This window comes from Scylla paramamosain, chromosome 25 (assembly GCF_035594125.1).
Source record: "Scylla paramamosain isolate STU-SP2022 chromosome 25, ASM3559412v1, whole genome shotgun sequence".
Classification (NCBI taxonomy): domain Eukaryota; kingdom Metazoa; phylum Arthropoda; class Malacostraca; order Decapoda; family Portunidae; genus Scylla; species Scylla paramamosain.
Window position 1 is genome coordinate 7,227,666 of NC_087175.1, and position 25,779 is coordinate 7,253,444.

At 39.5% G+C, this 25,779-nt stretch overlaps 1 protein-coding gene across 5 annotated transcripts in view; it reads right to left on the reverse strand.

Moving 5' to 3' along the window:
- Positions 1-25,779, reverse strand: part of LOC135113190 (intermembrane lipid transfer protein VPS13D-like) — a 475,970-nt gene that overhangs the window by 200,695 nt on the left and 249,496 nt on the right. For all 5 annotated transcript variants that reach the window (XM_064028315.1, XM_064028317.1, XM_064028314.1 and 2 more), the window contains 5 exons: positions 21,657-21,751; positions 20,198-20,365; positions 10,487-10,684; positions 5,137-5,389; positions 269-422 (listed from right to left, as the gene is read on the reverse strand). In XM_064028315.1, the coding sequence (XP_063884385.1) occupies positions 269-422; positions 5,137-5,389; positions 10,487-10,684; positions 20,198-20,365; positions 21,657-21,751 (868 nt within the window). The remainder of the gene's footprint in view (positions 1-268; positions 423-5,136; positions 5,390-10,486; positions 10,685-20,197; positions 20,366-21,656; positions 21,752-25,779) is intronic.

A 25,779-nucleotide genomic window follows, 5' to 3' on the forward strand; every position in this document is an offset into this window, starting at 1 on the left:
TTTGCTCTTGATGAAATTAGAGTATCAGTAAGGTGTCTAGACAACAAATATTCCACTACATTACACTTAATATTAGCAAGATTTATAGATTAACAGTTCACATCAAAGGTCCATTGTCATCAAGGATCATGTGGTCTGAGCAGCATATTTTTTTGTAAATTATCGCATTTCACAATAGTAGTGATAGAATTTCTTATTAGCTCTGTCATTTGGCCAATCTGTATAAAAAGATAAAAATTAAGGATAAACACCTATGGTAAATCCTTACCTCCAAGTCTGACAGCAGAGTTCTCCAGACGCACATCAACAGGGCAGTGCAAGAGGTTAGTAAGCTGCAGAGCTGATCGCACAGTCACTAACTTCCGGGCAGACCCATCCAGTGTGACAGCTATTATTATCCGGGCATTTGGCAATTCACTGGTCTGAGGAAATGCATAAATAAGTTTGCAAAAGTATACTGGACAAGGCAATATTTTAATTTTCTAGACAAACTAGGATGGGGAAAAAGGGCATTCAGTAATATTAATATTCCTTAGGTTACTTTTTTTCCAGAAATACAGTACAAATATTCATTACTTCATAAACTACCTTTGCTTGATAAAAGCAGCTTTTAGCAAATCCATTACTGAAAATGTATTTCCAAAATAATCTTACAGTCCCTTTAACAACCTACAATCAAGTTAACAAGCAACCTCACAATCCTACCAGTAAGCTTTAAATCTATGAATAACTAAAATATGTCTTTAGGTTTGGGAAAAATAATTTTTACAGACCTATCCTATAGCATATTTCTGATCTATGAATTCCCTACCACAAGTACAATAAAACTACTCTTAATATATGTTCCTTCTGTTCCATCTCATAATTCTTTGCTGCAATCTTTAAATCACAATACATATAAATATATAACTACAAAAAAAATAAATAAATAAAATAAATAAATGTATATATATATATATATATATATATATATAGAGAGAGAGAGAGAGAGAGAGAGAGAGAGAGAGAGAGAGAGAGAGAGAGAGAGAGAGAGAGAGAGAGAGAGAGAGAGAGAGAGAGAGAGAGAGAGAGAGAGAGATAGACAGATAGATATAGATAAATAAATAAACATTAGGGTACGCAATAACAAATATACCAATGTAGCATTTGTTATGGCAAAGGTGCGTTATGGTGACTGAAAAACCTATGTGAGAAAGACCGAGAAATAATGAGGTGAAAATTACATAAAATGAATGAGGAGAGAGAGAGAGAGAGAGAGAGAGAGAGAGAGAGAGAGAGAGAGAGAGAGAGAGAGAGAGAGAGAGAGAGAGAGAGAGAGAGAGAGTGAAGTTTCACTCCCTTGACCTTATCTCTGACACATAAGGGGAGGGGAGGCAACAGGGAGGGAGGTTTGAGATAAGACGAAAGAAGGGAGAGGGAAGGTAAAAACAGAGGAAGGGACAAGCACCAGATAGGTAAGCAGTGGTTCGCACATCTGGAGAGTTAGTCTTGCGAGTTTTAGTTCATTCTGATTAAATTTTTATTAGAATTCCAGTGTTCACATGAGTGGCAAGTTGGTCTTGCCAATTTTGATTTGTTATTCCAATTAAATATTTATTAAAGTTTCAGCGCTTGCATGAGTGGCAAGTTCATTTAGCAAGTTTTGGTTTGTTATTCCAATTATATATTTATTAAAATTTCAGTGCGTTATTGCAATTGTATATTATAACGACCGTGCGATGTCACATACCCTACTATATATATATATATATATATATATATATATATATATATATATATATATATATATATATATATATATATATATATATAATACTAATGCTTGCGTGTCAGAGACCCGTCTCTATATGCTGAGTGCATAACAAAGGTGAGAGTGTCTGGCATGGAGGTGTACATTCCTCACTCTTTCTCTTGACCTAAACCTTCCCAACCTTGGTTTAACACAGCCTGTTCTCATACTATACATGATAGAGAGGTGGCCCACAAAAGTTACTTGAGCCTTCCATCACCTGAATCTTATGCCCTTTATATTTCTGCCCAGAATCATGCCAAGTCTGTCCTCCAACTAGCCAAAAAACTCCTTTATTAATAGAAAGTGTCAAAATCTTTCAAGATATAAACTCACCTTGTGACTTCTGGCATCTAGCCAAAAATATCTCCTATAACTTTACTTCTTCATTTTTTCCTCCTTTATTTCAACCAGATGGCACCACTACCATCTCATCTATTTCTAAAGCTGAACTCTTCACTCAAACCTATGCTAAAAACTCTACCTTGGATGATTCAAGGCTTGTTCCTCCAACTCCTCCACTCTGACTATTTCATGCTATCAAAAATCCTTCACAGTGATGTTTTCCATGCTCTCACTGGCCTCAACCCTCAGAAGGCTTATGGACCTAATGAGGTCCCTCCTATTGTTCTCCAAAACTGTGCCTATGTGCTTGCACCCTGCCTAGTCAAACTTTTCAACGCTCTATCAACATCTACCTTTTCTTCTTGCTGGAAGTTTGCTTACATTCAGCCTGTTCCTAAAAAGGGTGACCATTCTAATCTCTCAAACTACCATCCTATTGCTTTAATTTTCTGCTTATCCAAAGTTTTTTAATCTATCCTCAACAGGAAGATTCTTAAGCATCTATCACTTCACAACCTTCTATCTGATTGCCAGTATAGGTTCCATCAAGGCCACTCTACTGGTGATCTTCTGGCTTTCCATACTGAGTCTTGGTCATCCTCTTTTAGAGATTTTGGTGAAACTTTTGTTGTTGTCTTGGATATATCAAAAGCTTTTGATATAGTCTGGCACAAAGCTTTGATTTCCAAACTACCCTCCTATGGCTTCTATTCTTCTCTCTGCAATTTCACCTCAAGTTTCCTTTCTGACCATTCCATTGCTGCTGTGGTAGATGGTCACTGTTCTTCAAAGTCTATTAACAGTGGTGTTCCTCACATTTCTGTCCTGTTACCCATTCTCTACCTATAATTCATCAATGATCTTCTAAACCAAACCTCTTGTCCTATCCACTCCTACAATGGTGATACCACTCTGCACTTTTCTATGTGTTTTCGTCAATGTCTAACCCTTCAGAAGGAGAAAAGGAGAAGAAAGGAGAAAATACAGAAACAGGCAGGGAGTTCCAAAGTTTACCAGGGAAAGGGATGAATGATTGAGAATACTGATTAACTCTTGCATTAGAGAGGTGGACAGATTAGGGGTGAGAGAAAGAAGAAAGTCTAGTGCAGCCACCCTGCAGGAGAAGGGGAGCCATGCAGTTAGCAAGATCAGAAGAGCAGTTACCATGAAAACAGCAGCAGAAGATAGCAAGCCATGCAACATTGTGGCAGTGAGAAAGAGGCTGAAGACAGTCAGTTAGAGGAGAGGAACTGATAAGACAAAAAGATTTTGACTCCACCCTGTCTAAAGGAGCACTATGAGTTTAGAGGATCACTGATGAATAATAGGAACAGAGTGGATGACAGGACAAAACCCTGAGAACACTACTGTTAATAGATTTAGGAGAACAGTGATTGTCTACCACAGCAGCAACAGAACAGGACATCTGAGATGAAGTTATAGAGAGAAGGATAGAAGCTGTAGGAGGATAGTTTAGAAATCAACACTTTGTGCTAGACTATGTCAAAAGCTTTTGATATGCATAAGGTAAAAGCAAATGTTTTACCAAAATCCCTAAAAGACGATGACCAAGACTCAGTAAGGAAAGTCGGAAGATCACCAGTAGAGTGGCCTTGATGGAACCCATACTGGTGATCAGATAAAAGGTTTAAGAATCTTCCTGTTAGGGACAGATTCAAAAACTTTAGAGAGGAAGGAAATTAAAGCAATAGGACAGTAGTTTGAAGGATTAGAACAGTTACCCTTTTTAGGAACAACCTGAATGTAGGCAAACCTCCAGCAACAAGGAAAGGTAGATGTTGATAGATAGTTGGAATAGTTTCACAAGGCAAGATGCAAGCATGGAGGCACAGTTTTGGAGAACAATAGGAGGGGCCCCATCAGGTTCATAAGCCTTCCAAGGGTTAAGGCCAGCGAGGGCATGGAAAACATCACTGCGAAGGATCTTAATGGGTAGAATGAAGTAGTTGGAGTGTGGAGGAGAGGGAGGAACAAGCCCTGAATCATCCAAGGTAGAGCTTTTAGCAAAAGTATGAGGAAAGAGTTTAGCTTTAGAAATAGATGAGATGGCAGTGGTTGAAATAAAGGAGGGAAAAATTGAAAGGCAAAATTATAGATGTTTTTTGAGTAGGTGCTAAAAATCACAAGAGGAGTTAGATCTTGAAAAATGTTCACACTTTCAATCTGAAGGACAGACACTTGTTTAGGTCATGTTGATACAGCCTGTTTTAACTTGTATTGTACAGGAAATTAAGGGGTCAGGCTTGACTATTTTTTACATTTTATATGTATATTTACCATGGTAAAAAAAGTATTGGTGCATAGGGGGTCCAATGAATACCATAAAAATTTGATCAACTGCTGGTCTCACACTATGTTTTCATTTACTACAACAGCATAATGATGTAATCCATCAAATATCCCTCTCACTACCTTGAAATCCCATATATCTTTCCTCAATCTATCATCCACTGTGTCAGAGACATATTAATACCCAACAAAAACTCTAATGTTATCAATGGGTTATAACTGAATTCAAAATTAAGAACCACTTTAAAGAGTGGGTTAATTAGCAAGGATCTGTGGCTGAATAGGATCTGAACATCTTGTCCCAGTGCTTATAAGCACATACCCAGTGTGTCCCAAGTCAGATTCACACCAGCTACCATACCAGACAACATGGGGTCTGCCTAGTCACCAACTGCTCAAAACTTCAGCCTAGTCTCTACCATCACAGGAACAACTTCATCCAAGTAACCTAATATGTCTCATGTCTGTGTACAGTTAAGTTAGTATTATTCTAAGTTCACCATACAAATAAAGTAATACCACTATTTATAACCTGTGTTTGGTGTTATGTATAGTGGTAGCAATTCTCTAAAACTATTACATATTCAATCAGGCTGCTCATCCCTCCCAATCCTTGTGTACCTATGGATCTTTAATGTTAGAAAAATGTGTCCATCAGAAACAAACAGGAACAAAGGTGTCAGAGGACTTACTTGTGTGGGTGGTATTTCTGGATCTGGTGAAGCAACTCTGAAGAACACCCCAACCTTATCCACAGTGACAGGCCCCACCTCCTGCCAACCCTCCACATGCACCAACAGCTGGTGAACCTTCAGTTCATGGGTGTCACGGTGTCGTTGCTTTCCTCGACCCTCAAATGAAAATGGAACAGTACTGCCAGCTGAAACTTTGACCCACTCCCTCTCTGGAGTTTCTGCTTGGCCTGGACTCTCAAGGTCCATCATGCTGACAAAAAAGAAAAGCATGCAAGCATCAGTGATACAAACTGAAAATGATCCACCATGTCATTTAGATCTTAACCAACACCAATATAAAATATCAGAAGCCTGTTCCCTTACACAGACAGATATTGAATTTCACAGGGAGTAATAATGAATTCTACAGTAGCTTATCGCTCCTTTTAATTACTGAAGATTAAACCTAAAATATGACTGCTACCACACTTCCTTATAGCAATATGAAATAAGAAATAGGGTTGTTCTTTTATTCCTATCATATCACACTCTTTCCCCATCACAAACTCCCTCAAGCATGGTACCATATTGCCCACATCTATGTTTTTCCATACAAATGTATATAATGACACTCCCCAACTTACAAACATTTGGGTTATGAACATCTGGAGATATGAATGAGAGGACTGGTTCAGGAGAAATTCCAAGAGAAATTTGTTGATGAACTGGAGCTGGAAAATCTGAATGTTACTTTGGCTGAGGGGCGTGTGACTTGGAGTGCAAGAGAGCAGGAATTGGCAATTGACTACGTGTTGGTGAATGGAAGAATGCGTGAAATTGTCGCATATGTGGATAGATGAGGATGGTTTGGTTGATATTGTGTCTGATCACAACATGCTGGTTGTGGAGTGCTTGAGGCAGGGTGAGAATGAAGTGAAAGTGGCAAGTAAGAAAAGAAGTGGAGACTGAGAGATGTAGGGTGATCTGAGTGAGAAAAGCTGGGATGATGTAAGTGTGCATGACGTGGAACATCTGAATGAGAAACTGGTTGAGGACATGAGGGGTGCTGTTGAGAACCAGATAGGGTTTGTGAGAGTAGATAGAAGAAAGAATGTATGTAAAACCATGGTGGAATGATGAAATCAGAGCAGCTAGGAAGGAGTGAAAGAGAATGAGTAGACAGTGTAGATGGCTGAGGAAAAAGAGGCATGAAAGTGATGAGGCAGAGAATGAATATCAGAATGCATGGGCAGCGTATGTGAAGCAACAGCAGTTGACAAGATGAATGATAATGAATGCTAAAGTGAAGAGTGAAAGGAATGTGATTCAATCTTTAAGGGAGAAAGGTATGGAAGGTGGCTGTGAATGGTACAAGTTCATGAGAGGTGAGAATATGTCAGGCAGTGTTGGTGTGGAGAGTTTAAAGGTGGATGGTGTAGTTATAACAGAGGAGGAAATCAGGGAGGCAATCAAAGGGTTCTAGGAAGAAGCAGGTGGGGTACCTGAGATGTTTAGTGTGAGAGAAGGATGTATGACACTGGAAAAGAAGAATGCAGATGAACTGGATGAAAGAATCAGTAGGGAGGAAGTGGAAAGGTGTGTGAGAAGGCAGAAGAATGGCAAGGCAGCAAGTCCAGATGATATACCGTATGAGTTCTGCAAGAATGGTGGGGAGGTAGTGATAGATAGAATGACTGAATTATTCAACTGAGTGTGGGATGAAGGGAGAGTGCCAAGAAAGTGGAATGAGAGCCAAATGTGTCTGTTGCATAAGGGAGGATTTAAGAGTAAGAATGAGCTGAAGAACTACAGGCCAATTGCATTAGTGAATACAATAGGTAAAGTTTTCAGTGCAGTGTTGAATGAGAGACTGTGTAAATGGATTGAGAGAGCTGAAGTGCTGGGTGAAGAACAGAATGGTTTTCATGTGGATAGGAGAGCTGAGGACAATATGTTTGTGGTGAATGAAATGACTGAGAAGAAAAAGAAGGATGGGGGTAAGTTGTACCTAGGTTTTCTGGATATAGAGAAAGCTTATGATAAAGTGAACTGAGAAATGCTAGGTAAAGTCTTAAAAAAGATTGGTTGAGTGCAAAGATAGTTAACATAGTGGAAAGTATGTATGTGGACACAAGAGCTACATACAGACTAGGAGACATAGAAATAGACTGGGTGGAGAGTGAGAGAGGAGTTAGGCAAGGCTGTATATTGTCACCAACCCTTTTTAGCCTGTATACAGAGGAGCTAGCAGCCAGGATGAGAAGAATGAATGTAGGGGTAAGTGTGGGGAATAATAAAGTATGTGTGCTTCTTTATGCAGATGACGTAGTTGTTATGAGTGAATTGGCAGACGAGCTTTAAAGTTTGTTGGATGTTGTGGATGGCTATGGAAAAGACTTTAGAGTAAGGTTTAGCAGTGAGAAAAGCAAGGTAATGATTGTGAATAGGTCAGAGGATGAAAGTAATGTGGTATGGAGACTTGGAGAGAATGAGTTGAAACAGGTGCAAGATTACAAGTACTTAGGAATGTGGGTGAGTCCTAGTGGGAATGGAAAGGCAAAGAATGAAAAGATAAGTATGGTAAACCAGTGGGTAGGTTGATTGGGAAGCACGGCAAGGATGAGAGCAAGTAAGTATGATGTGTTGAGAGAAGTATGGAAGAGTGTGGCTGTGCCAAGTATAATGTATGGTATGGATGTGATTGCATGGAATGAAAGTGAAATCGATAAGTTAGAAGTGGGCCAGAATAGAGTAGCAAGGATGGCATTGAGTGCACCGAGGTGCACAGCAGCTGAAGCCTTGAGAGGTGATATGGGATGGAACACCTTTAGGGGAAGACTCACAAAAGCCACACTTAGGTACAAGATTAGGCTTGAGAGAATGGATGATGCAAGAAGAGCAAGGAAGGTGTACCTGTGGAATGAAAGTGGAAGCAAATGGAGGAAGAGGTGCATAAGAATGACAGACAGGAATGGATTGCAAGTTGTGTGGGTGACAAGAATGGCTGGGAGGAATCAAAATGAGCGTGAATGGGTGGTAACAAAAGGAGGCAGAGTGGAAGCTGAATGGGATGTGAGAAAATGGAAGAATGAGATAGACAAAGAAGTGAAATGTGTGGGACTGAATGAATGAAAGAATGAGATGGAAAGAAAGAAGACTCTGGAATGGTACAAGGTGAAAGGGGCCCCAAGGTATGAAAGGTGGTATGATGGAAGCCTGGGCAGTGATCTCTTCTGAGTGAGGGCACAGTGTATGGATGTGAACACAAGGAGTTACAGGTGGCCTAAGTCCCGCAGCAAAGTGTGCCAGATGTGTGACATGGGAGAAGATGAGACGGTGGAACATGTGGTGCTGGAGTGTGTGAAGTATGCCAGAGACAGGAATGAGATGATGCAAGTGATACTGACTGAGTTAGGGCATGATAGGAATGAAAGAGTGGAGAAGACAGGAAAGGAGTGGATGGTGTTGTTGCTGGGACTGTGTAGAGAGGCAAATGAAAGAATGATTGAGGCAGTGAAAGAGTTTCTGGAGAGAATGTAGCATGCCAGATGTAGGAACAATTAAGAACATAAGAACATAAGAAATAAGGGAAGCAGCAAGAAGCGACCAGGCTTACACGTGGCAGTCCCTGTATGAAATACACCTACCTATTTCCATCTATTTTCCCCATCTATAAACCTGTCCAATCTTCTCTTAAAGCTCTCTAATGTCCTAGCACTAACAACATGATTACTGAGTCCATTCCACTCATCTACCACTCTATTTGTGAACCAATTTTTTCTTATCTCCTTCCTAAACCTAAATTTTTCAAGCTTGAACCTGTTATTTCTTGTTCTACCCTGGTTGCAGATTCTAAGAATTTTGCTTACATCCCCCTTGTTATAATCCTTATACCACTTAAAGACTTCTACCAGGTCCTCTCTTAACCTACTTCTCTCTAAAGAATGTAAATTTAACAACATCAATCTTGCCTCATAAGAAATACTCCTCATCCCCTGTATCCTTTTAGTCATTCTCCTCTGTACTGATTCTAATAGACCTATATCTTTCCTGTAATGTGGGGACCAGAACTGCACAGCGTAGTCTAGATGAGGTCTGACCAGCACCCAGTATAACTTTAATATTACTTCCGACCTTCTACTTTTAACACTCCTAAAAATTAATCCTAGTACCCTATTTGCCTTGTTTCTGGCCTCTATGCATTGTTTTCCTCAACGGAGTTCAGAGCTAACTACAACTCCTAAATTTTTCTCGTACCCCGTACCTACCAGAGTTTGGTTGTTTAATGTGTACCTACTGTGTGGGTTTCCTCTACCTATGCTAAGTACTTTACATTTATTGATATTAAATTGCATTTGCCATCTGTCCATCCATTCATTCATCCTATCTAAATCTGCCTGCAAGGCGATGGTATCTGATTCTGACCTAATTAATCTACCTATCTTTGTGTCATCCGGAAATTTACTAACATCACTACTAATTCCACTATCCAAGTCATTGATATATATTAGAAATAACAATGGCCCTAATACGGATCCCTGTGGCACCCCACTAATTACATGACCCCACTCGGATTTCAAGCTGTTTATTACAACTCTCTGTTGCCTGTCGCTAAGCCATGACCCTATCCAACCTAACACCTTCCCATCTATCCCGTGTGCCCTAACCTTTAGTGTAGAGGATGCTGTTTGTTTCTCTTTTTTTCCCCTTCTACAGGAGTTGCCTATCCAAAGGCCTGGCTTAGGAGCGATCCTGAGCTACCATACCATCAAGATCAAGATCAAGACACTTCCTCCTGCACTACCCCACCATTGCATCAAGCTAAAAGTGAGGCAAAACACAAACACTCATGCAGTTCTAAATGGGATGGCAATGCACTGCTGTGTCATGCCAAATGTGATGACAAAATACACACAGTGTGGTGCCACACTGCTGGGTCACACCAAATGTAAAGACAAAAGACACACTCATGTGGTAGTAGCACTGCTGTATCACCCTTAATGTGAGAACAAAACACACAGTGTGACAGTGATGCATTGCTGGATCACGCTGAATGTGAGGACAAAGTACACAGTGTGGCGGTGCCACACTGCTGTGTCACAGTGAATAGGAGGATAAAACACACATTAATATGTTGGTCCCACTGCTGCACCACCATGAATGAGAAAACAAAACACACTCACATAGTGCTAGGGTATGTGGTTGGCATAAATAAATACTTTTCAGTGTTTTGAATACAGGGAGTCCTGTTATAACAGGCTAAAGCTTACATAAACATTTCATATAGCACAAATTCCACGTTGCTTTAAATAACAAAACTGAGAAGTAACTACTGTAAAAATCAGTAACAAATGTCAGTGGTGCTTACTTGTCAGGGGTGGTGGTCAAAGTGGCAAAGGAAAGATCACAGCCAGTGTCATTCTTGAGGCCAAAAGGTATAAACGGAGAGCGGCGTCGGTATCCCTGAGGACTGACCAGTGCTGTCTTGAATGTGTTGTTACTACTGCTGCTATCACTTTCTTCCCTGTGTTCCTGCCCTGAGGCAATGCATGCCTCAACATCCAATCTGAGAAAGTCATAATGCAAATTATTAGTGAAATATTTATCATTTGTAAGTCAAACTGGTTAACATTAGATATGGAGATGGGGGCAATAACTGCATAGCCCTTTTCCTTAAAATCACAAGAAGGTAAACAAAACTATGTGAAAGCCTTTCCTACATTTGTTTCATCTCTGCTCCTCTCATTAACTCCTCCAATAGTCAGGTAGCAGCCACACTACACATGTAATGCCTTCCTATATAATGCCACTCAATTTTTTTTTTCTTTTCATAAGAGGATCACTGGTTAAGGGAGATAAAATCAGAAAAAAAAGAAATCCCTCTTAGGCACCAGTACCAAAAGAGACATCAAGAGAATCATTTAAAATTAAAGGATAAATTTCTTGAAACCTCACTCTTGAAACTTCAAGTCACAGGAAGGAGGAAATAAAGAAGCAGGCAAGGAGTTCCAGAGTTAACCAGAAAGGAGTTACAGAAAGGGATTAATGATTATGAATGCTGATTAACTCTTGCATTAGAGAGGTGGACAGAATAGGGATGTGAGAAAGAAGAAATTCTTGTACAGCGAGGCCATGGGAGGAGAGGAGGCATGCAGTTAACAGAATCAGAAGAGCAGTTACCATGAAAATAGCAATAGAAGATAGCAAGAGATGCAATATTGTGGCAATGAGAAAGAGGCTGAAGACAGTCAGTTAGAGGATAGGAGTTGATAAGACAAAAAGCTTTTGATTCCACCCTGTCTAAAATAGCAATATGAGTGGAACCATCCCATACATATGAAGCATACTCCATACATAGGCAGATAAGGCCCTTGTACAGAGTTAGCAAATGGCGGGGAGAGATGAGAAAAACTGGCAGAGACAACTCAGAATGCCTAACTTCACAGATGCTGTTTTAACTAGAGATGAGATGTGAAGTATCCAGTTTAGATTATAAGTAAAGGATAGACCAAGGATGTTCAATGTAGAAGAGAGGGACAATTGAGTGTCATTGAAGTAGAGGGGATAGTTGTTTGGAAGTTTGTGTCTAGTTGATAGATAGAGCACTGAACAATACTTTGCTTTGCTCCAATCAGAAATTTTGAGGAGATCAGAAGTCAGGCATTCTGTGGCTTCCCTGCATGAACTGTTTATTTCCTGAAGAATTGGACATCTAGGAAAAAACAGGGTGGCAGCATCAGCATAGGAGTGGATAGGACAAGAAGTTTGGTTTAGAAGATCATTGATGAATAATAGGAAGAGAGTGGGTGATAAGACAGATCTCTGAGAAGCACCACTGTTAATAGATTTAGGAAAAGAACCGTGACCATCTACCACAGCAGCAATAGAACAGTCAGAAAGGAAACTTGAGATGAGGTTACAGAGAGAAGGATAGGAGCAGTAAGAGGGTAGTTTGGAAACCAAAGTTTTGTGCCAGACTATATCAAAAGCTTTTGATATGTCTAAAACAACTACAAAAGCTTCACCAAAATCTCTAAAAGAGAATGACCAAGACTCAGTAAAGAAAGCCAGCTAGAAAGGTAGCTATCTCTACCTTGGACAATTCAGGGCTTGTTCCTGAAGAGAGTGGGTGATAAGACAGATCCCTGAGAAGCATCACTGTTAATAGATTTAGGAAAAGAACCGTGACCATCTACCACAGAAAGGAAACTTGAGATGAGGTTACAGAGAGAAGGATAGGAGCAGTAAGAGGGTAGTTTGGAAACCAAAGTTTTATGCCAGACTATATCAAAAGCTTTTGATATATCTAAAACAACTACAAAAGCTTCACCAAAATCTCTAAAAGAGAATGACCAAGACTCAGTAAAGAAAGCCAGCTAGAAAGGTAGCTATCTCTACCTTAGACAATTCAGGGCTTGTTCCTCCCTCTTCTCCACCCTTCGACTACTTCATGCTACCTATTAAAATTCTTCACTATGATTTTCATGCCCTCACTGGCCTAAACCCTCAGAAGGCTTATGGACCTGATGGGATCCCTCCTATTGTTTTCTGAAACTGCACCCTCGTGCTTGCACTTTGCCTAGTCAAACTCTTTCAACTCTGTCTGTCAACATCTACCTTTCCTTCTTGCTAAAACAGGAAAATTCTTAAACATTTATCACTTCACAACCTTGTATCTGACAGCCAGTATGGGTTCCATCAAGGCCATTCTACTGGTGATCTTCTGGCTTTCCTTACTGAGTCTTAGTCATCCCCTTTTAGAGATTTTAGTGAAATTTTTGCTATTGCCTTAGATACATCAAAAGTTTTAGATACAGTCTGGCATAAAGCTTTGATTTCCAAACTACTCTTGTACAGCTTCTATCCTTCTCTCTGTAACTTCATCTCAAGTTTCCTTTCTGACAGTTCTATTGCTGCTGTGGTAGATGGTTACTGTTCTTCTCCTAAATCTATTAACAGTGGTGTTCCTTAGGGTTCTGTCATGTCATCCACTATCTTCCTATTATTCATCTATGATCTAAACCAAGCTTCTTTTCCTATCCATTCCTACACTTATGATTCCACCCTGCACTTTTCCACATCTTTTCATAGATGTCTAGAACTTCAGGAAGTAAACAGTTCCATGCAAGGAAGCCACAGAATGCCTGACTTCAGATGTCTCTAAAATTTCTGATTGGGGCAGAGCAAACTTAATATTGTTCAATGTCTCAAAAGTTCAATTCCTCCATCTATCAACTCAACACAACCTTCATAACAACTATCCCCTCTTCTTCAATGACATTCAACTGTCCTCATTTTCTAAAGTGAACATCCTCAGTCTGTGACTTATAATCTAAACTGGAAACTTCACACTTCATCTCTACTGAAAACAGCTTCTACGAAGTTAGGTATTCTGAGTCGTCTCCACCAGTTTATCTCACCCTTCCAATTGCTAACTCAGTACAGGGGCCTTATCCATCCATGTATGGAGTATGGTTCTCATGTCTGGGGGTTTCATTCATACTGCTCTTTTTGACAGGGTGAAATCAAAAGCTTTTCACCTTATCAACTTCTCTCCTCTAACTAACTAACATTCTTCAGCCTCTTTCTCATCGCCACAATATTACATCTCTTGCTATCTTCTACCACTATTTTCATGCTAACTGCTCTTATCTTGCTAACTGCATACCTTCCCTCCTCCCATGGCCTTGCTGCGCAAGACTTTCTTATTTCTCTCACCCCTATTCTGTCCACCTCTCTAATCATTCATCCTGGTAAACTCTGGTAAACTCTGGAACTCCCTGGCTTCTTCTGTATTTCCTCTTTCCTATGACTTAAACTCTTTCAAGAGGGAAGTTTCAAGACACTTATCCTGTAATTTTTTGACTACCACTTTCAACTCTGTTAGGGGACTGGCACCTTAGTGGGTCTTTTTTTTATTGCAATTCCATTGCCCTTGTCCGGTGCTTCTACAAAAAAAAAGTACACAGTGAGTGGAAGACCAACCCTGTGCTGATAACACCAACTAGGTAACCAGCAGGGAAGTGACACCTCAATCCCTCTGCAGGTATTGTCACGGAAGTAACCACTAAGAGGAAGGGATCGCCAGGAAGAGACTGTCAAGAGAAATGGACTGCCAAGAGGAAGGAATCACCAGGAAGTGACCACCAAGAGGAAGGAATCACCAGGAAGGGACCACCAAGAGGAAGGGACAGCCAGGAGGAAATAATTGCCAAGAAGGGACCTCCAAGAGGAAGGAACTGCTGAGAGGATGGGACTGCCAAGAGGGAGGAATTTCCAGGAAGAGATGGCTGAGAGAAAGTAATCATCAGGAAGGGACCACAAGGTACGCTCAGGGACCATGAGGGACCACCAGGGACACCTGCAGACTTCAAGGGATGCCATCTCGGTTATCCTTTCACCCTCACCAATGCCAGCAGGACCAGGTGGCCACCAATGGCCACACAACCTAGACCCCAACCTGCCTGAGAGGGACGCTGCCCAACTCATCCATCCACACCCTAGGTTACCAATCAGATAAGCACTAACAGGATCTCAAAGTACCTTAGGCTAGTTAGATAGGTAGTCCCACCTCATGGTCTTCAACCAGAGAGGGGGAAATGATAGAAAGGAATCCTCCTTGGCCTGGAAAACATTAAGACTTCTATCTTATGAATGTTTAAAGTAAAAGTATTTATTAATTTTTGCTCTCTTTCACTCATACAAGTATTTTTTTTTTTCTTTTTTACTTTGTTTTCATCATTTTTTTTTTTCCTTTTCCTTAAAATATGTAAGTGGAGAATCAACACAATAAGATTTCACCATTTCATACTGGGACTTAAGTTTTATACTTGGCCCAGCCTTAAGCAAGATTAGGAGATAAGCACAGGGCTAAGCAGAAGGCTGAACAGATGGCTGAGAATCTTTGTTAATACAGCCCCAAATAGAAGTACTCAGACTTGTAGCAATATAATCAATTATAACCAGGAACTCCATTGATATCTGGGGATTTCTACCAGGAGATGTGTTGTGAGGGGAGACATTGTATCTAATTTTTACTTGAGTTCATCCTTCATGTATCTTAAATTCATAATTTCCATATTCAGTTTTGGTGTCTCCTGAATAAGAAACTTCTGTAGACCAAATTTTGTGCCCTTTTCTTACTCAGATGGTGAAAGGAAATGATCTTGCATTTTAGCTTATTTTAACTTCCCTGAAGATCTAATGATCATCTTACAGGAAAGCTATTAACATTAACAAACCCACAATCCCTCAAACCATGGTATCATTTTTATGAGAGTCTCATAAGGATTAGCCCTGACAAATGCGGCAGCTGAATTTTAACCAAGGATAATGCATCCTGGGAGACCAACTTTACAAAAGCTCAGCTAACTTCTAAGGTTTGAAGGTTTGGTTAAGTAATGCAAGCCACTGACCATTAGAACTGACAACAAGCTCTCAAGTAACATGTGCCACTGTCTTGGCAAAATTAGGCTGGGTCACAGTTCTTGCCGTTGCATGCTTACCTTGACATGAGAAGATATCTTTTTAAGATATCCCCAACTTTGGTAGAATGACTGTTTTTTTTATTTTTTTTTTTTTTTTTTTATGTAGGAGGGACACTGGCCAAGGGCAACAAAAATCCAATGAAAAAAAAGCCCACTGAGATCCCAGTCCCAGAACAGTGTCCAAAGTGGTAGTCAAAAAATTGAAGGATAACGGTCTTGAAACCTCCCTCTTGAAAGGAATTCAAGTCATAGGAAGGTGGAAATACAGAAGTAGGCAGAGAATTCCAGAGTTTACCAGAGAAAGGGATGAATGATTGAGAATACTGGTTAACTCTTGCATTAGAGGTGGACAGAACAGGGGTGAGAGAAAGAAAAAGTCTTGTGCAGCAAAGCCATGGGAGGAGGGGAGGTAAGCAGTTCGCAAGATCAGAAGAGCAGTTAGCATGAAAATAGCGGTAGAAGACAGCTAGAGATGCAACATTGCGGCAATGAGAAAGAGGCTGAAGACAGTCAGTTAGAGGAGAGGATATGATGAGACGAAAAGCTTTTGATTGCACCCTGTCCAGAAGAGCAGTATGAGTGGAATCCCCCAGACATGTGAAGCATATTCGATACATGGACGGATAAGGCCCTTGTACAGAGTTAGCATCTGGGGGGAGTGAGAAAAAGTGGTGGAGATGTCTCAGAATGCCCAACTTCATAGAAGCTGTTTTAGCTAGAGATGAGATGTGAAGTTTCCAGTTCAGATTATAAGTAAAGGACAGACCAAGGATGTTCAGCGTAGAAGAGGGGGACAGTTGAGTGTCATTGAAGAAGAGGCAATAGTTGTCTGGAAGGTTGTCAGGTTGATAGATGGAGGAATTGAGTTTTTGAGGCATTGAAGAATACCAAGTTTGCTCTGCCCCAATCAGAAATACTAGAAAGATCAGAAGTCCGGCATTCTGTGGCTTCCCTGCATGAAATGTTTACTTTCTGAAGTGTTGGATGTCTATGAAAAGACGTGGAAAAGTGCAGGGTGATATCATCAGCGTAAGAGTAGATAGGACAAGAAGTTTGGTTAAGAAGGTCATTGATGAATAATAAGAAGAGACTGGTGACAGGAAAGAACCCTGAGGAACACCACTATCAATAAATTTAGAAGAACAGAGACTATCTACCACAGCAGCAATAGAACAGTCAGAGAGGAAACTTGAGATGAAGTTACAGAGAGAAGGATAGAAGCTGTAGGAGGGTAGTTTGGAAATCAAAGCTTTGTGCCAGACTCTACCAAAAGCTTTTGATATATCCAAGGCAACAGCAAAAGTTTCACCAAAATCTTTAAAAGAGGATGACCAAGACTCAGTAAGGAAAGCCAGATCACTAGTAGAGCGGCCTTGATGGAGCCGATACTGGCGATTAGATAGAAGGCTGTGATGAGATAGATGTTTAAGAATCTTCCTGTTGAGGGGAGATTAAAAAAACTTTAGATAGGCAGGAAATTAAAGCAATAAGACGGTAGTTTGAGGGATCAGAATGGTCACCCTCTTTAGGAACAGGCTGAATGTAGGCAAACTTCTAGCAAGAAGGAAAGGTAGATGTTGACACACAGAGCTGAAAGAGTTTGACTAGGTAAGGTGCAAGCACAGAGGCACAGTTTTGGAGAACAATAGGAGGGACCCCATCAGGTCCATAAGTCTTCCGAGGGTTTAGGCCAGCAAGGGCATGGAAAACATCATTGCGAAGAATTTTAATAGGTAGCATGAAGTAGTCAGAGGGTGGAGGAGAGGGAGGAACAAGCCCAGAATCATCCAAGGTAGCATAATAGGTAGCATGAAGTAGTCAGAGGGTGGAGGAGAGGGAGGAACAAGCCCTGAATCATCCAAGGTAGATTTTTTAGCAAAGGTCTGGGCAGAGTTTAGCTTTAGAAATAGATGTGATAGCAGTGGTGCCATTTGGTTGAAATAAAGGAGGGAAAGAAGAAGAAGCAAAGTCATTGGAGATATTTTTGGCTAGATGCCAAAAGTCATGAGGAGAGTTAGATTTTGAAAGATTTTGACACTTTCTGTTAATGAAGGAGTTTTTGGCTATTTGGAGAACAGACTTGGGATGGTTCTGGGCAGAAATAAAAATTGCAGGCGATTCTGGTGATGGAAGGCTTAAGTATCTCTTGTGGGCCACCTCTCTATCATGTATAGCATGAGAACAAGATTTGGAAGGTTTAGGTCGAGAAAAACAGTGAGAAATGTATGCCTCCATGCCAGACACTATCACCTCTGTTATGCACTCGGCACACAAAGACAGGTCTCTGACAGGGAAACAGTAGTCATTCCAAGGAAAATCAGCAAAATACCTCCTCAGGTCTGCCCAACTAGCAGAGGCAAAAGGCCAAAGGCACCTTTGCTTAGGGGAATCCTGAGGAGGAATTGGAGCGATAGGACAAGATACAGATATGAGATTGTGACTGGAGGAGCCCAAAGGAGAAGAGAGGGTAACAGCATAAGCAGAAGGATTAGAGGTCAGTAATAGGTCAAGAATGTTGGGCATATCTCCAAGAGGGTCAGGAATACAAGTAGGGTGTTGCACCAATTGCTCTTGGTTGTGGAGCATAGCAAAGTTGAAGGCTAGTTCACCAGGATGGTCAGTGAAGGGAGAGGAAAGCCAAAGCTGATGGTGAACACTGAACTCTCCAAGAATGGAGATCTCTCTAAAAGGGAAGAGTCAGAATGTGCTCCACTTTGGAAGTTAAGTAGTCAAAAAATTTCTTATAGTCAGAGGAGTTAGGTGAGGGGTATACAGCACAAATAAATTTAGTTTGAGAGTGACTCTGTAGTCGTAGCCAGATGGTGGAAAACTCGGAAGATTCAAGAGCGTGGGCACGAGATCAGGTTAAGTCATTGTGCACATAAACCTAACATCCAGCTTTGGATCAAAAATGAAGATAGAGAAAGTAGGAGGGAACAGAAAAGGGGCTACTGTCAGTTGCCTCAGACACCTGAGTTTCAGTGAGGAAAAGAAAATGAAGTTTAGAAGAGGAGAGGTGGTGTTCTACAGATTGAAAATTAGATCTTAGACTGCAAATGTTGCAGAAGTTAATGAAGAAAAAGTTTAGGCGGGTGTCAAGACACTTAAGGTCGTTGTCAGAAGGGCAGTCAGACCTAGGGACATTTGTGGTCCCCTCCCCAGATGGGGACTCTGAGGCTGGTGTAGGAGTCGCCACGATAATTTTGAAATTTTGAGTGAAGGGTGTGTGTGTTATTAGATGCTTGTAGTTTTGTGTGGAGGAAGAGAGTTGTCTTTAGAGGGCAGGCTGTGATTGCCCCCTTGTGTTGTGAGACACAAAGGGAAACATTCAGTGAGGTCACAGCTGGGTTTAATGATAAGTTCACAGCACCCCCTGATCCAGTGCTTTAGACCTCACTGGGAGTAATTATCGTTTTGGCAGGTGCCTACTGCCTCCTCCTTGCATACCATTATAATCCCATGTGTCTGTTTTACCTCTCCTTGAAACAAATAATTTATGGTACTGACATAAACCAATTCCCTTTCATGCTGGTCCTCCAGTCACCTTACTTAGTCAGTTTCAGATTGTGTCCTATACGACTGTTTGTGGATAACAAGAAGAACCAGGATTATGGGACACTGTGACTGTGAAGTTTCTTGTATACCTCTATCATGTCATTTCTCCTCTCTTGTTTTTCTAGTAAAGGCATATTTAGGACTTGTTATTTTCTTCATATGTGAGAATCCTCAGCTCTGTGACCAACAGAGCATTGGATAAAAATGCACACTTTTACACCCTTGGCCACGTATGTAATGTAGATGAGCACTGGGTTCCATTCTTGGGGCACAAGAACTGTATTCACTACACTCTCAAATTCTTGAAATAAAAAAGAATGCTTGTGTGGGAATCACAAAACTTCAGGAACTGCAAAAGTCCCAAGGTCAATTTCCATTTACTTTACTCAGCCTGGCAATCACCAATATTTTACTGGCACGAGTAAATAATAGATAATTCATCATTTACAATGAACAGACTATTCTCTCTCCAGTCACAGAGATTTATAATCCCCAAAAAATATTGTGATAGGTGAATTGGTAACTGGTTAGTTTATACTATATGGAAAAAAATTTGAACATTGACAGCATATACATTATGAATGATTATGTAAAGGCTTGAAGATGCCTACAAGAAAAAACATTAAATTTGAAAGGATACAAAAAGCTACAATTAAACCAAATCAAGGTCAAACAAATTTGTCATATGCAGAGAGACTGGCTAAACTAAGACTTATGACTTACAAAATTGAAGAAAAGAAGAGAAAAGAGAGGATATGGTTATGATGTTCAATCTGATATGGAATAAGAAAAGTGGACAGGGAAGTTCTTCTGTAAGAAATGGTGGAAGAATAAGGGTTATGAGCACAACTGAAAAGACTTGATTTAACTGTAAAGAAAAACTGTTTCAAAGGTAGAAGTATTAACACTGGAAATGCATTGGAAGTGAAAGTGGTGCAACCAAGGAACATGAGGATAAATTAGACAATAGAAGATGTAAGGTCAGGATAAAAGAAGCTTGGTTCAAATCATCTACACTACAACCAGGTGGCAAATACCTGTCCCTGTTGTAGTAGTCTTGTGTCCAGGTGGACTTGACAGTGTGGCACAAATCAAGAAGGGCATTGGTTAGGTTCATATTGATGGTTTCCTCTGTAGTAATGGTAAGGGACAGTCGTTCACCACTCAGGTCCCTTGATAAGCCCTTGTTCCATTCTGCCCGACACCTGTGTGATACAGTTGTATTGTATCATGTTGTACCTACCAATCAACCCATCCACTTGTATTCCTTGTATTAATATTTTGTAGACCTGTTTCATTCCCCTCACCATGTACAAACAACTATGGAAAAAGTATTAATGTACCATATATTTTGGTATATAAGATAACACTTGAATCATCCTAAGACACAAAAAAGTGGGTCGCCCCATATGCCAGATACAAACACAATGACCTTAAAATTTTACACAAAATACCATTATAAATAAACAACCATATATTATGACTTTTTGGGAAATTAGACATAATAAAATAGGAATCCATCTTGAGAAAATGTGCTGAAACGTATTCCCATTGAAAAATGTGTTTACAAAACTTAATGTAATACAACTACATTGTATATGAAGAGACAGAGCAAAAGGCTGTGCAAATATTCCCCAGTTTTTCCCAAAGCTGAAGGATTTATATAAAGATTTTCAAGGCATGGAACCCCAAGCTAAGCGGCAAGGGAAAACCAACTGGGGAGAAAATGAATCTCTCCAGCTTGCAATGTTGTATAGGAACGAAGTTCATACATTGAGAAAAATTTTCAAGAATGTCAGCATATCTAATTAAAAGAAACATGTTATATAGAAGATTACAGCTGCAGCCCGACACACACAGGCAGTGCGAGGCAAGTGTTTGTTTATGTTTAGGAAAACTTATCATATTGCACATAATTTTACACCATCATTATCCATCCATCCTTCTTCATGAAAATGTACAAAAACACCTGGTGGAAATTTTATTTTAGATTTACTTTTGTGCTTCAAGATGATGGTGCCTGATTACTGGTAATACATTTAAGGTATTTTATTCATTGTACTGGTATATCACCATCTCAGATGTCTGGTGCTCACTGACCTAAACTTCACCACAGATGGTTTGGTAGTTTGGATGTCATCTTATACCAATGACATCAGCTAAATCCATTAAATTCAGACTAAAATTTGGGGGTTCATCTTATCTGAAAGTCATCTTATCTGCTGAAATATATGGTATCTGTTAACACATACTATGAGAAAAGAAAATCTGAAACTTTGTTAAGGCTAAAAAATCACAGTGCAATTGCCTTTGGTGATACTTTCATCCCTTCTTTTCTTGCACCTGTCATACATAAAGATACACAAAGTTACTTGCACAAGTGGTGGACATTAAGGTGGTCAATACATAGAAAAACATAATTTCCAAAGAACAGCATAATGTTAAATGTTGTTAAGCTACACTATGTCAATTAATTACAATAAACTTCATACTCACAACCAAGGTTCAAGGAAAGGCTCCCAGCCAGACAGTGCCCTGTTGTAATAGTCCACAGAGAGAGAACAGCTGGCAGTCCCCTTTCCAAGCCAATCCTACAAGAGAGTGAATCATCAGTAACCTTATGTATATATGTATGTATATGTAATACACATATATTACTAAAGAAAATTATTACAAGAGAAACAGGCCCAAAAATATTGACTACACAATCCTTGGCATCATATTCACACCCCATCACTAAAATATGATACTGGTGAGCAGGAACTGAAAATATATCTCAGCAACCAGTCAAAAAAATCAATGAAATTATGATCTCTGGTAATAAAAAATAAATAAAAATAAAATAAAATAAAAAAAGTCATCTTCCACTCATAACAATCTGCAAATTTCAATTACATGAATTTATAAGATGGTTGACTTATATATTATTCAAATACTGTACCATGTTGTAAAGGCAACAACAATGAATTGATGCACAATAATGAAATGACTCCCCAATTTTCAATACTCCAGTGTCATGGAGAACATTTTGTCTGAGATATTTAGTGGTTGGAGTAAATTATGCATCAATATGTTTAACCCATTGGGTGCCAAGCATTTTTCACAAAATATTTCCCCTTATGCCAAGCAAATTTTGATTTTTTTTTTCCTGAAAAGAGTAGAATGATTAGAAAACACAATTCTTATATCTTGCTATTCACCTCTTTGTCATTTTCATGGTTTTTAGGCATGAGCTATGAGGGGTTGTGTGAGCATATGAACCTAGCTACATATACACAAAGTCAGAGATTTTGCATTTTTTACACACTAAAATATCTTATTGTAAACATGCATGACTTGTTGTTTTCAACAGATATCATAAAATATTAGTAGCTAGAAGTAGAAAACATATGTATATAACAATTTTAGGCACTTAATTAACTTGTGAGGCAATTTACTAGTCAATACAATACATGTTTTATGTTACTTTTTTTTTTTATTATTTCTTATGTGATAAAACACTTATGCTACACATTTCACACATTTTAGGTATTATTGGCATGGCAGGACATTCTCACAATAGAATTCTCACAAAGAATACAGGGACTGTATTGCATTGTGTTCCATGTTTCATATTTCATATTTCATATTTCAGAAAACTTATCTAAAACCCACACCAGGACTTAAGTTAATAAAAAATAATAACTATATAATGCCATTTACAATTCTGTAGTAGGAAAATATTAATCATCTGCTAAAGACAGATACTGTACATTCCTAGCAGTTGGAAACAGAGGACATAGCATCAGATCGAAATTTTATGAATTTAAAGTATGTTCTTCAACCTACCTATACACCAGACTGACAATCCCACATGGGGTGACCCAAACAAAGCACCACACACACACATGCACACATCATTCACACTCTTAGCCCTGTCAGCCCCTGCTGGAAAGAGACATTCTCGTGACTCACCATACTACACCCCAGGGCCTGTACACATAAACATTTTTAATAGGCTAAAAGTACTTTTAGTGACTAGTTTTACTTTTACTTTAAGTTCCTTAAAAGTAATACATAATCACTTTAAAGACCTAAAAGACTTTTAGTGGCTAGGAGTGATGAGGGGTACTCTTAAGCACCTAAAATTACTTTTAGGTGGCAGAATTACAGCCCAACACTTCACTTTTTGGCAAAGGAGAGGCATCCTACAAGAGTATAGTGATGCTCAGGTGATTGAGAGTTCTGCCTGCCCTTGGTGACATTCTGTATGTGATAGAACTTGTGAGGAATGCACTAGGCAGTCGCACTGCAGGGACTAAGATGAGATAGAATGGTAGAATGTAACCATCAGCCAAAACTCTTGAGGCTGATGTAATGCCCCTTTCAGCTCCCAGTGTGTTGAATAGCCCACAGGAGCAATATAAATAATTGCTCAGTTGGCAAATATTGCATCAGAAGAATAACCCTCCTAAATATTTCAGGTCAAATTCATATTATATATTTAATGTGAGTGAATTATTCGACTGTGGAGGTTGATCAACACACAATAACTTTTTAGTGGGTTAACATTAATGTTCCATTTGACTAGGTGGGAAAGCAGGTATTAATCACTCCAAAAAAAGAATTATTAAAAGCAACACCAAGAACTTATGTCCCTACAACTAAATTTTTCCACATTTCTTGATCAATTTCACTAATGAAATGATAGATCCCAATGTTGTATAGCAAGGAAGAGGAGAGACGGAATTAAATGTTATGAAGGCAACTTGCAAGACTGACAGTGGACAGAGACACCCATGGCATCCCTTGGGGCAGAGACAAAGCACCCCTCTGCTTGTACACTGCCACCCTCACCATTCTCTTTATGTTGCAGGTAAATATCTTTGAAGATTGAAATAATGTATGACTATATATATGTACTACTAGTAGGAAAGACGGTGACACTAGTTTGGTGGTGGGGTGAAGCGTATTAAAGTGATTATAAGTGAAATATGATATGTGTGTTGGTGTGTTGTGGCGGGCAGAGACAAAAGCATCCCTCTGCTTGTACACCGCTGCCTTTACCACTCTCTTTCTCTGTTGCAGGATGTAATGATAGGTTGAGTGCCTTCTGTAGGTCATGTTAAGTGGGAGTGTCAAGGGAAGTATAGCCTAGTGAAGCTAGTATACAGTGGTGGTCAGTGTGTTAGGGTAATACGTGTCTTGGACCTGATCCCCTGCCATAGCAGTCAGGGTAACTTGTGACTAGAAGATGCCAGCTACCTCACTTAAACTTTCAGCTTTGGAGGGAAAAATTCAAAATTGGGTTTTAGGAGGTAGGAATACCTATCATGTTGGGGGGAAATGTGTGATGAAATTTGCATGTTAAGTTTCTCTGTTCTTGTTTCTCTAAGTTCCCATGGAATATATTATGAATCAACTACTCTGGAAAATGGTGGAACATTGGCTAAATAAAACCTGCTTGTTTTGTATGACAAGGTGAGGTGTCTTTCTTTTCTCCCAGTTACACCCACCCCCATGAATTTAATACTCCGAAGAGACAACAGTGCCTGCAAATAAAATCAGAGTAACACTACCACAATTTTTTAATGCTAGAACATGTTACAGAGTGGCCAAGGTGAAAATTTTGAAAGTAAAGTAAAGTAATTGAACCTGTTTAGATTAAAAAAAGTTAAAAGGAAAAAGAGGGAGTGGCACCACACTCATGCACTACACAGCATCTTCAGATTTATTTTCTCTCTCTCTCTCTCTCTCTCTCTCTCTCTCTCTCTCTCTCTCTCTCTCTCTCTCTCTCTCTCTCTCTCTCATGGACATTAAGATAAGACAAACATGTTATGTAAGCTGCAGGATTCCCCACTGTCATCAGTGTTACTGATGACAGACGTATAAGAATTATTGCATCCAGAGATTAAGAGGTAGAATAAATAAATAAATATTCCTTAAGTATGTTGTGAACAACTGGCAGGAAGTATACACAATACCAGAGTATGTTCTTTTACGGAAGGAAAAATCCCTCTAGACTGGAAGAGAGCCAATATTGTGCCCATTTTTAAAGGAGGTAATAAAGAAGATCCATTGAATTACAGACCAGTGTCCCTATCTCTCTCTGATGGACATTAAGATAAGACAAACATGTTATGTAAGCTGCAGGATTCCCCAGTCATCAGTGTTACTGATGACAGACGTATAAGAATTATTGCATCCAGAGATTAAGAGGTAGAATAAATAAATAAATATTCCTTAAGTATGTTGTGAACAAGTGGCAGGAAGTATACACAATACCAGAGTATGTTCTTTTACGGAAGGAAAAATCCCTCTAGACTGGAAGAGAGCCAATATTGTGCCCATTTTTAAAGGAGGTAATAAAGAAGATCCATTGAATTACAGACCAGTGTCCCTATCAAGTGTGGTGGCAAAAATAGTGGAAAGAATAGTTAAAAACAGATGGATGGAATATTTAAAAGAAATGCATACATTGACTGACAGACAATTTGGTTTCAGAAGTGGAAGATCTTGTGTCACAAATTTAGTGAGCTTTTATAGTAGAGCAATTGATATAATTCAGGAGAGAGAGAGGGTTGGGCAGACTGTTTATTTAGAACTAAAAAAAAGCATTTGATAAGGTACCACACCAGAG